The 12,960-nt window shown below is 36.5% G+C and overlaps 1 protein-coding gene across 4 annotated transcripts in view; it reads left to right on the top strand.

Moving 5' to 3' along the window:
* MICU1 (mitochondrial calcium uptake 1) overlaps positions 1 to 12,960 on the top strand; it is a 256,334-nt gene that overhangs the window by 76,057 nt on the left and 167,317 nt on the right. For all 4 annotated transcript variants that reach the window (XM_047824729.1, XM_047824730.1, XM_047824728.1 and 1 more), the window contains one exon: positions 7,302 to 7,464. In XM_047824729.1, coding sequence (XP_047680685.1) covers positions 7,302 to 7,464 — 163 coding nt within the window. The remainder of the gene's footprint in view (positions 1 to 7,301; positions 7,465 to 12,960) is intronic.

Below are 12,960 nucleotides of genomic sequence, written 5' to 3'. Positions count from 1 at the left end.
TTTCTTCCACATTTTTTTTATGGAAATAAAATAGTTAAATCATAACATTTATCAGGCTGTGTGCTGACAGCTCAGAACCTGGAGCCTGCTCCAGATTCTGTGTCTCCCTTCTCTGCCCTTCCCTCCCTCCCTCCCTCCCTCCCTCTCTCTCTCTCTCTCTCTCAAAAATAAATAAACTTAAAAAAAAAATTAAGGGTGCCTGGGTGGTTCAGTCTGTTAAGTGTCTGACTCCGGTTCAGGGCATGATCTCATGAATTCGAGCCTCGTGTTGGGCTCTGTGCTGACAGCTCAGCAGCTGGAGCCTGCTTCAGATTCTGTCTCCATCTCTCTGTGCCCCTCTCCCACTCACATTCTTTCTCTCTCTCTTTCTCTCTCTCTCTCTCTTTCTCGCTCTCTCAAAAACAAACATTAAAAAAAATTTAAAAACACAACATTTACCACATTACCAATTTTTAAGTGTGCAGTTTATCATAGAGTGTAATCATTGTCTCACCATCCATTACTGAAACTGTTTTCGTCTTATAAAACTGAAAATATATACCCATTAAACAATAACTCTTTACTACCCTCCTCTCCCAACCCCTGGAAACCACCATTCTACTTTCTCTTCATGCTTTGAATGCTAAAAATACCTCATAGATACTGAATCGCACAGTTTGTATTTTTCTGACTGGCTTATTGCACTTCATATAATGTCTTCAAGATTCATCGTGTTTTAGCATATGTCAGAATTTCCTTACTTTTGGGGGCTGAATAATATTCCAGGATATGTATTTACCACATTTTTGCTCATCCATTCATCCATTGGTGGATACTTGGATTGCTTCCACATTGTAACTGTTGTGGAAAATGATGCTGTGAATGTAGATATACAGATATCTATTTGAGACCTTGCTTTCTGTTCTTTGGGTATACACTCTGAAGTGAAATTGCTAAATCATATGGTAATCCTATCTTATTTTTCTTATGGAAGCCCATACTGTTTTCCACAGTGATGTGCCATTTTACATTCCTACCAACAAGGGTTCTGTTTTTCTCATATCTTTGCCAGTGCTTGTTATATTCTGTTCTTCTTATATTAGTCATCCTAACAGATGTGAAGCAGTATCTCAGTATGGTTTTCATTTGCATTTCCATGATGATCAGTGATGTGGAACAACTTTGCATGTGCTTAGTGGTCAGTTGTATATCTTCTTTGGATAAATGTCTGTTCACATCCTTTGCCCATTTTTGAATTCCATTTTTGTTTTTTTAAATTGTTGAATTTTAGGGTTTTTTTAATATAATCTGTTTGTTAACTCCTTATCAGATACATGTTTGCAACAATTTCTTCGCATTCTATGGATTACCTCCTTACTGTATTGATATTATCTTTTGATGCACAAAATTTAAAAACTTTCATGAAGTCCACTGTCTCTTTTTTTTCCTCTGTTGCTTGTGCATCTAGTATCATATCCAAGAAATTGTTGCCAAATCTGATGTCATGAAGCTTTTGTATGTTTTCTTCTATAAGTTTTATAATTTTAGGTCTTTCATTTTGGTCTTTAACCCAAGTTAACTTTTTAATGTAGAGTTAGATAAGGGTTCAACATTTTTTTTTTTTTTTGCATGTGGATACCAATTTTCCCAGCACCATTTGTTGAAAAGACTATCCTTTATCCATTAAATGGTTGTTTCTCCTTTGTCAAAAATCATTTGACCATATATGTGAGGGTTTATTTCTGGCCCTCTTCTATTCCATTGATCTGTATATCTGTCTTTATGTCGGTACCACATTCTTTTGATGACTGTGGTTTTGTATTAAGTTTTAAAATCAGCATGTAGTAGTCCTCCAGCTCTGTTCTTCTTTTTTCACAATTGATTTGGCTACATGGAGTCCTTAGGGATTCCATGGCATGCATTGGTTGTTTCCATACCTTGGCTATTGTGACTAATGCTGTCATGAACATGGCAGTACAGATATCTCTTCACTATACTGATTTTGTTTCCTTTGGCAGAAGTGGGTTTTCTGAATGATATGGTAGTTCTATTTTTAGGTTTCTTGAGGAACCTCCATGCTATTTTCCATTAAGGCTGAACCAATTTACTTTCCCACCAACAGTGCAAAAAGGTTCCTTTTTCTCCATATCCTCATCTACACTTGTTATATTTTTTCTTTTTGATGATAACCATCTAATAGGTTTGAGGTGATATCTCCTTGTGGTTTTAATTTGCATTTTCCTGATAATTAGTGATGTTGAGCATCTTTTCATGTATCCATTGGCCATTTGGATGTCCTCCTTGAAAAAATGTCTGTTTAGTTCATTCTGCCCATTTAATTGAATTGATTTTTATGGGTTGTTTTTGGTTTTGCTATTTATTTGTTTGTTTGTTTATTTATTTATTGCCTTTTAAAGTTTTTATTTTAATTCCAGTTAGTTAACATACAGTATTAGTTTCAATTGTACAACATAGTGATTTAACAATTCCATATATCACCTAGTACTCATCAAAACAAGTATACTCCTTAATCCCCATCACCTGTTTAACCCATCCCCCCAACCCCCTCCTCTCTGGTAACCATCATTCTCTATATTTAAGAGTCTGGGTTTTTTGTCTCTTTCCTTTGCTCATTTGTTTTGTTTCTTAAATTCCAAACATGAGTGAAAATCTTATGGTATTTGCTTTTCTCTGACTTAGTTCGCTTAGCATTATACCCTCTAGACCCATCCATGTTGCTGCAAATGGCAAGATGTCATTCTTTTTTATGGCTGAGTTATATTTCATACCCCCTCTTCTTTATCCATTCGTCTATCAATGGACATCAGGTTGCTTCCATAATATGGCTGTTATAAATAATGCTGTGTATTTTTCCCTCCAATTCTGGTCACATTTGCTTTATATATTTAGGTTCTCTGTGTTGGATGCATAACTATTCAGAAATCTTATATTCTCTTTATGAATTGACCTTTTATTATTATATTATTCTCTTCCTTGTCCCTTGCTACAGTCTTTGGCTTAAAGTGTGTTTTGTTTGGTAGTGTAGCTGCTCCTCCTTTCCTCTTGGTTTCCATTTGCATGGAATATCTTTTACCATCAACTTCACTTCTGCTTGTGTGTGTCCTAAAAACTGAAACGAGCTTTTTGTATATAGTATAGTTGGGTATTATTTTTTTATTTCAACATTCCGTTTCTTTTGATTGCAGGATTTAATCCATTACATTTAAAGTAATTATTGATAGATACGGGTTTACTATTGCCATTTTGTTATTTGTTTTCAGAGTGTTTTGTAATTCCTTTACCCTTTATTTCCTTTCTTGTTCTCTTCCTTTGTGACTTGATCATTTTCTGTACCAGTATGCCTAGATTTTTTTTTCTTTTCACCTTTTGTGTATCTGGTGTAGGTTTTTGCTTTATGATTACCATGGGGCTTACATAAAATATCTTGTAACAGTGTATTTTAAGCAATAACAGGTTAACTTCTAATGTGTACAAAAGCTCTACATTTATGCTTTTATGCTTTTATGTTTTCAATATCATAATTTATGTCTTTTTACATTGTTTATCCATTTACAGATTATTATAGTTATGTTTAATACTTTTTAAAAAATCTCCATGTTAATGAGAAGTGATTTACCCACCACCATTACAAAATTAGAGTGTTCTGAAATTAACTATCTATTTACCTTCACCAGTGAGGTTTACATTTTTATATGTTTTGCTTATACTGATATCTCTTTGTTTTAGGTTCAGAAATTACCTTTAAAAAAGAAATAAGTTTATTGGGGCGCCTGGGTGACTCACTCAGTTGAGCGTCCAACTTTAGCTCAGGTCATGATCTCAGGGTTTTTGAGTTCGAGTCCCACCTTGGGCTTTCTGCTGTCAGTGAGGAGCCTGCTCTGATCCTCTGTTCCCCCTATCTCTGCACCTCCCCCATTCACATTCTGTCTCTCAAAAATAAATAAAACTTTTTTTTTAAGTTTATAAAAATTAAGTTAACGTAGTCTCTACACTCAACATGGGGCTTGAACTCAATGATCCTGAGATCAAGGGCCACATGCTCTACCAATTGAGTCAGCCAGGCACCTCAGGTTCAGAAATTACCTTTAACATTTCTTGTAAGAGTGATCTAGTGTTGATGAACTCCTTCAACTTTTATTTTCTTGGAAAACTCTGTAATGTGTCTCATTGTGTGTTTCTTTGGATTCATCATGTTTAGGACTCTTTGAGTTTCCTGGGTCTCCATGTCTGTTTCTTTTCCCAGATTGGGATATTTTCAGTCATTTCTTTGAATAAGTTTTCTGCCTCTTTCTCTCATTCTTTCTCCTTCTGGGATCCCTTTAATGTGCACTTTGGTCCATTTGACAATGTGCTATATATAGTCCCTTAAGCTGTCTTCATTCTTTTTTATTCTCTTTTCTTTTGTTACTGTAATTAGGCAGTTTCCTTAATTTTTCCGCCAGAAATTAATTTGCTTTATATTCAGTGAGACTGGTGTCATAGGGCTTGGAATTTCATAGAACTTCAAGAGGTCATCCTGTAATAGATGATTGTTACTATGGATGGCCAGAAATTCACTAGATGAAAAAGAGAGGGAGTTCTTAACATGGAAAACAACTGTTAGGGTACAGATTGGGTGTTATAAATCACCTCTTGAAAGAAAATGTGCCAGACACTAATTTATTACAAGATCTTTCTGCCTGCTACCTTTTCCAAGGTCTGACTGCAGTCTGCATTCAAAGCTTATGTATGAGTTCTGACATCAGGGCCCACAGGGATTCACAGTCACTTGCATTCACTTGGTCTCAAGATATTATAGCCTTGGTTTTCCTTAAGCATTGTACCAAAATTAAACCCGAGAACTGGTTTGGGGACCAGCAGTTTTATTGAAGAGAACTGTCTTAGCATTAGCATCATGAAGTTCTAGAATGTTTTAAGTAAATGATTGAATGTAACTATTATAATTCCCTTAGTAAATCTTTTCTCCAGGCTAACAATCTCAAAATTCTTCACCACTTTTCTATATATCTTGGCTTCTAAGCCATTGTTACCTTGGATGCTATATTCCAAACGCTTTATGAAATAGTTTGTTAGAATTCTTTTGAATAAAACCACTTAAAAGGAGACTGCTTTGTATCATTATATCATTTGTTGTGGTGTGATCTCCAAGATACATTACTAAGTGAAAAAAAATAAAATATGTACTATACAGTATGTCTATATTAAACTCTTAACAATATGGGAATGCAGAAAGTCTATTACTTTCCTTGGCCTATTGTTTGAAACCAAAACTAATAATATTCAGCAACATAATTTAGGGACTTGCAACAATCAACAAATCTGGTTTGAGTCTAAAAATTATTGACTTTTAAGTTGTTGTCTTTCTATCTTTATCTTGTATAAGATTGACTTAAGTTTTTAGTTCACAAAAACATCTGTGGCAATAGCTATAGCTTATACCCTAAACATTACAAACTGATTATTTTTGTTGTCGTTATTCTAAAGAACAAGAATACAGATGTCCTAAAGTTATTTCTTCTATAGCCAGTATTATCCGGCAGGTAGTTACAATATAATATAAAAGGGCCTTTGAGTTAAGACTTGTAGCTATGTCTTAAGGCTTAGTGTGTTTGCCACATGCAAAATGTTTTGATAAACAATACTCAGATTTTAATGCAAATTAGTCTTGGAAGATTCCTGTCATGTATGGTTATAAATTAGAGATCCTTTCCTAGTTGCTGAAAGCATATCATGTAGTGGAATTAAGACTCTTGAGGGGCGCCTGGGTGGCGCAGTCGGTTAAGCGTCCGACTCCAGCCAGGTCATGATCTCGCGGTCCGTGAGTTCGAGCCCCGCGTCAGGCTCTGGGCTGATGGCTCGGAGCCTGGAGCCTGTTTCCAATTCTGTGCCTCCCTCTCTCTCTGCCCCTCCCCCGTTCATGCTCTGTCTCTCTCTGTCCCAAAAATAAATAAAAAACGTTGAAAAAAAAAATTAAAAAAAAAGAAGACTCTTGAACGGCTGCAGTCAGTGACCTCAAAGTGACCATTTAGCCAGGAGTGGCAATTACAGTGTTAGTTATGTTAATACGGCAAATTAAAAACATTAATAATTTTTTTTTAATATTAGCAAATTGCTTTTTAGACTTTGAACTGTTGGATTTTTAGATTGTATTGCCTTGACATTTCATACTAGTTATTTATAAGCTACTATTTATTTTTGGCTATCTCAACATCTAAAATTCAGGTATGAGAGAAATCTTTTCACCAGAGTGCTGTGTAGCTGGTATTTTGGTAAAGATTTTTCTCATACCTATATTTGTAAGATAAGATTATGCAGAAGATGCAGTGTTTTGTATGTTGCATACACAGAATCACAGCTTGGATGCCAGATAAAAAATGGGCCTATTAATATTATACCCTTTTAGTTTAATATATGCCATATTTGATTTTGTTACTATTCAAGTATTCACTTGTGTTCTTCCCAGCTCTGCTCTTTTCTAAATATGGCATATGTAGGGGTGGCTGGGTAGCTCAGTCGGTTAAGCATCCAACTCTGAATTTTGTCTCAGATCCTGATCTCATGGTTTGTGAGATTGAGCCCCAGTGTCAGCGCAGTGCCTGCTTGGGGTTCTCTCCCTCTCTCTCTCTCTCTTTTTATGCCCCTCCCTCACTCATGTAACTCTCTCCCTCAAAATAATAAACTTTTTTTAAATAAAAAAATAAATGTGATATATATAAAGGATTTCCAGCAGTTTCCTTAATTTTGTAGTCAAAAGTAAAAGGTTTTTTGCCTCAGACTTGTTAATTGAGTTTCCATGATGTGTAGTTTTATTTTTTTAATGCTATAATTCAATGTACTTTGTGTTTGAAAGATCATTAGCTGTTTAAACCTATGGATTCCTAATTCTGTCTTGTTTTAGGATTTAAGAAATTGCATCAAAGTAAAAACTGTAAAATCAATCCCTTTAAAAAAAAACTTGGTATTTTGGAATCTGAAGGCTTCCATGTATATGTCATTATACCCTATTACGGAGACCTTTTGAATTATATGATATTTTCAAATTGTGGCTTTTAGTAATTTAAGAAATTAGAAAATTATTCACAAAAAATTCTAAACAAAAGTTAAGCATTTTCTCAACTGGAATATGAATGTTATTATCAGAGGGGAAAGGTTGAAAAGTTTTTGAAATTCAAGTTTATGTCTAGTATAAAAAATCAGCTGTAGAAAAAAAATATATAATAGAATAACTCCAGATATAAGATGGAAAATATATGAAAATGAGAACTGCTTAATATAGTAACACTCTGAATTTCTAATTTCAGGTGATGGAATATGAGAATAGGATTCGAGCATATTCCACACCAGACAAGATCTTCCGCTATTTTGCCACCTTGAAAGTAATCAATGAACCTGGTGAATCTGAAGTGTTTATGACCCCCCAAGATTTTGTGCGATCCATAACACCTAATGAAAAACAACCAGAACGTAAGTGCTAAAGGGAAAAATAAGATTATGATATTAATTTTTTTATGTTCTTCTTTGTATTGCCTAAACGTCATAGGTCCGTGCAATAATTATATTCATTGTGTACTGACTGAATGTCACGTATTATTCCAGTCTTTAGCAGTATAAAAGAGGAGCCCACAGTCTAATGAGCCAATCCTCAACCAGGGTACCGGGTTGAGGAGATTGTAGCCAGGTATCATCTACTGGAAAGATTTAAAGACATATGGTACTTGTTGTCATTGGGCCAAGTGATTGCAGATGGGACAAGCAGCAGACAGACTAAAAAGCCTAGAAAGGAGGAGACTTTGGAGGAAGACATTTCAGGGTGTAGAAGCTTCGAAGAACCATTGTGTATACCTGGAAATCCAGAGTGCAGCATGCATGCCCAGGGCCAGACACATGCTTGGAAAACACTTGAGTGAGCTTGTACTTCTTGCTGATCTTTGTGCCCCATGCAGGGAAGTAGTGAAAGTTAAAGCAGAGGTGTAGCAGCTCTAGCTAAAAATTAAAGGAGGTCCCCAGCTCAGAGCCAGTCTGCAAACATTAAGAGAGTTGGTGGTTTTTTTGTTTTGTTTTGTTTTCATTCTTTTTGCCTCAAACATTTGAATAAGTCTTTGTCTGGTCACTTGCTATTTAGATATCAGAACAGAAATTTCAACGATGACACAAAACAGAGAACACAGCCTTTGCAAAAAAAATATTTTGGAAAAAAATCACTAAACATTGATGAATGTAGTCTTCCACAATGTATATCACACCAAACACTGGGAAATAGGGAGAATCTGGTTTTCAGAATTACCCCATTATAATATTCAAAATGTTCAATCTTTAATAAAACAATTTCATGGCATACTAATAATCAGGAATAAATGACCCATCAATAGAAAGAAAAAGAAATTGACAGAAACCATCCCTGAGGAAGCCCAAGCATTACACTTACTAGATAATGACTTTAAGTTAACTGTCTCAGGGCACTTGGGTGGCTCAGCTGGTTAAGCGTCCGACTTTGGCTCAGGTTATGGTCTCAGGGTTCGTGGGTTTGAGCCCTGTGTCGAGCTTGGTGCTGACAACTCAGCCTGGAGCCTCTTGGGATTCTGTGTCTCCCTCTCTCTCTCTGCCCCGTTCACACACTAGGGCGCGCTCTCTCTCTCTCTCACTCACTCTCAAAAATAAATAAACATTAAGAAAAAAAGATGTTAATTATAATCCCCCAATTAGACATTAAGAAAATAACTCTTTCAAGACAAAGACATTATGTATTGATAAAAGGATTAGTTCAAGAAGATATAAGCGTGGTAAATATATACATACCAAATGACTGACCCCAAAATATATGAAGGAAACTGACAGAATTAAAGGGAAGAATAGTTCTTCAGTAATAGTCGGAGACTTCAGTACTGCCATTTTGATACTGGATAGAACATTTAGAAAGAAGGTTAGTGAAGAAAGAGGACTTAATGCTATAAGCCAATTAGACCAAATACACATTTATAGAACATTCCACTCAAGAGCAGCAGAATACAGTCTTTTCAGGTGCATATCAAACATTCTCCAGAATAGACAAGATAGACTGTATATTAGGTTATGAAATAAATCTTAATGAATTTCAAAGATTAAAATGATACAGAGTATCTTTTCTGATTACGATAGAATGAAACAATCCATATGTAACAGAAGGAAAACTAGAAAATTCATAAATGTGTGGAAAGTAAACAGCATATACTTAACCGCTGGATCAGAGAAGAAATCACAAGAGAAGTTGGAAAATACTTTGAATAAATGAAAGAGAAAATAGAATTTAACAAAACTTATGCAGTGCTGCAAAGTAGTGCATAGAAGGAAACTCATAGCTATAAACACCAACATTTAAAAAGTTTTTTTAAATGTTTATTTCTGAGAGAGAGAGAGAGAGAGAGAGAGAGAGAGCGAGCGAGCGCGCATGAGTGGAGGAGGGGCAGAGAGAGAGAGGGAGACACAGAATCCAAAGCAGGCTCCAGGCTCTGAGCTCTCAGCACAGAGCCTGACACGGGGCTCAAACTCGTGAACTGCGAGATTATGACCTGAGCGGAGTTGGTCATCTAACTGACTGAGCTACCCAGGCGCCCCTATAACCACCAACATTTAAAAAGAAGAATAAGGGGCGCCTGGGTGGCGCAGTCGGTTAAACGTCCGACTTCAGCCAGGTCACGATCTCGCGGTCCGTGAGTTCGAGCCCCGCGTCAGGCTCTGGGCTGATGGCTCAGAGCCTGGAGCCTGTTTCCAATTCTGTGCCTCCCTCTCTCTCTGCCCCTCCCCCGTTCATGCTCTGTCTCTCTCTGTCCCAAAAATAAAATAAATGTTGAAAAAAAAAAAAATTTAAAAAAAAAATAATAAAAAAAAAAATAAAAAGAAGAATGATCTCAAATCAGTTTCCTAAAAATGGGTGTTGGAACTAAAAAGAAGAGCAGACAAAACCCAAAGGTAGAGAAATAAAGAAATAATAGATGTTAATGCAGCAACAAATGGAGAATAGAAAAACAATAGAGCAAATCAACAAACAAAATTTGATTCTTCGAAAAGATCCAAAAAAATGAGGGGCCTTTAGCTAGACCAGGGAAAAAAAGAAGCAAAATAACTAAAATCAGAAATGCAAGTGGGGACATTACTACCTACTTATAGAAATAAAAAGGATTATAATAGACTACTATGAAGGATTGTATACCAACAAATTGAATTACCTAGATAAAGATGGAAAAATTTCCAGACACAAACTACCAGAGCTCTTAAAATTCAACAAAAAGACAACTCAATTAACAAATGGGAAAGGACTTGAATGTACATTTCTCCAGATAAATATGCAAATGGCCAATAAGCACATGAGAACATGCTAAATGTCATTAAGCAGGGGCGCCTGGGTGGCGCAGTCGGTTAAGCGTCCGACTTCAGCCAGGTCACGATCTCGCGGTCCGTGAGTTCGAGCCCCGCGTCGGGCTCTGGGCTGATGGCTCAGAGCCTGGAGCCTGTTTCCGATTCTGTGTCTCCCTCTCTCTCTGCCCCTCCCCTGTTCATGCTCTGTCTCTCTCTGTCCCAAAAATAAATAAACGTTGAAAAAAAAAATTAAAAAAAAAAAATAAATTAAAAAAAAAAAAATTAAGCATGAGGGAAATACAGATCAAAAACACTATATACTACCTCACACACATACTTAAATTTTTTTTTTAACATTTATTTATTTTTGAGACAGAGAGAGAGCATGAACAGGGAGGGTCAGAGAGAGAGGGAGACACAGAATCTAAAGCAGGCTCCAGGCTCTGAGCTGTCAGCACCAAGCCCGATGCGGGGCTTGAACTCACAGACCGTGAGATCATGACCTGAGCTGAAGTCGGATGCTTAACCGACTGAGCCACCCAGGCGCCCCTCACACACATACTTAAAAAACAAAGAAGAGTTGGTGATTATGTGTAGAAATTAAAGCCCTCATCTATTGCTGGTAAGAATGTAAAATGGTGCAAACACTATGGAGAACAATTTGTCCATTTCTCAGAAACATGGAATTAACAGTATGACCCAACACTTCCACTAGTAGTATAAGCCCGAATGAATTGAAAACAGGTTCTTGAATGAGTGCCTGTACATGAATATTCAGAGCAACACTGTTCACAATACCCCAAAAATGGAAACACCCCAAATGTCATTTAACAGATGAATGGATAAACAAAGTATAGCGTATACATACAATGGAATATTATTCAGATGTGGTTGAACCTTGACAACATTATGTTAAGTGAAACAAGCTAAAGACAGAAGGCCACATAGCCTCTGATTTTATTTATGTGAAATATCTAATATAGGTAAATCCATAGAGATAGAAAGTGGGTTGTTAGTTGCCAACAGCTTGTTGGGGGAATGAGAACAGATTGCTTAATTGGTGTGAGAATTTCTATTTTGGAGTGATGAAAAGGTTTTGGAACTAGATAGAGGTGGTAGTTATGCAACACCGAAGTACTAAATGCCACTGAACTGGATGGATACTTTGAAATGGTGATTTTATGTTAATGGAATTTCACCTCAATTTTTAAAAGTGGAAAAAAGAATGTGCAGTCAGTCCTCATTTGCAAATTTTGTGTTTGCAAGTTTGCGTCCTCACTAAAAGGTACTTGTAATCCCATAATCAGTACTTGCAGTGCTGTTGAGTCATCTGCAGATACATGCAGAACAGCAAAAATTTGAGTCACCCATTACATATGTTGGCCAGCTGAAGTCAAGCAAACGAAGACTCTGCCTTTTTGTTTCAGTTTTCTTTCTTTAAACAAGGGTCCATGGAGGGAGGGCAGGAGAGAAAGAGAGAGAGAATAAAATGTCTTAAACAGAAATGCACATAAATCAAGTTTATATATCGATCAGTTAACAAAAATGTTGTGACCAGAGGTTCGAGAAACCCAACCCTGTATTTCCCCTAGGAGAAATAGGTCAGTATTCAGCACTTCATTTTTCATGGCAATTTTATAGAGCATAAATGCCACAATTAGCAGAAATCAGTTGTATATGGTACAGGAGTAGGATATAAAAATGAAACTGTTCTTTTACAGGGTATATTTAAAGAAGATATCCTAAAGGGGGCAGCAGTTGAGTTAAGCTTTGAAGTATGAATAATAGGGGTGCCTGGATGGCTCAGTCAGTGAGTGTCCAACTTTGGCTTAGGTCATGATCTCATGGTTCATGGGTTTGAGCCTCGCGTTGGGCTCTGTGCTGACAGCTCAGAGACTGGAGCCTGCTTCAGATTCTGTGTCTCCCTCTCTCTCTCTGCCCCTCCTCAGCTTGTGCTCTCTCTCTCAAAAATCAATAAAAATTAAAAAAAAAAAAAGAAGAAAACTGAATAGTAATTCGTCATGTATTTGAGAGGGAAAGGGCATCATTCAGATTGAGTAAATTGTATGGTCAGAATACAGACGTGAAATAGCAGTGTGAGCTTGGGGAACCAGCAAGAGTTATGTTTTCTAGCCAAGGAGTTTATAATGTTTTGCCCATATTTATTAACATTAAATATCTCTAGGACAAATGAAAACTCCAGGTAGAACTATTACCTCTCAGCAGTACAGGAAATCTATATATTTATATATTTTGTTATGGAAATTTTCAAATATAAAAATGCAGAGAATAAAATCAATTATAAATCAGCCTATATATACCTATCACTTAGCTTCAACAGTTGTCAACACATGGCCAATCTTTTTTTTCTTTTTAAGTTTATTTATTTTGAGAGAGAGAGCAAAGAAGAGTCAGAGAGAGGGAGAGAGAGAATCCCAAGCAGGCTCCATACTGTCAGTGCAGAGTCCAATGCGGGCTCAAACTCATGAGCCACAAGATGATGACCTGAGCTGAAATCAAGAGTTGGATGCTTAACCAAATGAGCTACCCAGTCACCCCAGCACATGGCCAATCTTATTTCATTTATAACTTTCTTATTTCTTCTCCTCACTCTAGATTGTTTTAAAG

This window comes from Prionailurus viverrinus, chromosome D2, assembly GCF_022837055.1.
Source record: "Prionailurus viverrinus isolate Anna chromosome D2, UM_Priviv_1.0, whole genome shotgun sequence".
Lineage (NCBI taxonomy): Eukaryota > Metazoa > Chordata > Mammalia > Carnivora > Felidae > Prionailurus > Prionailurus viverrinus.
Note: the sequence above shows the minus strand (reverse complement) of the source record. Positions and strands in the feature narration are given on the sequence as shown.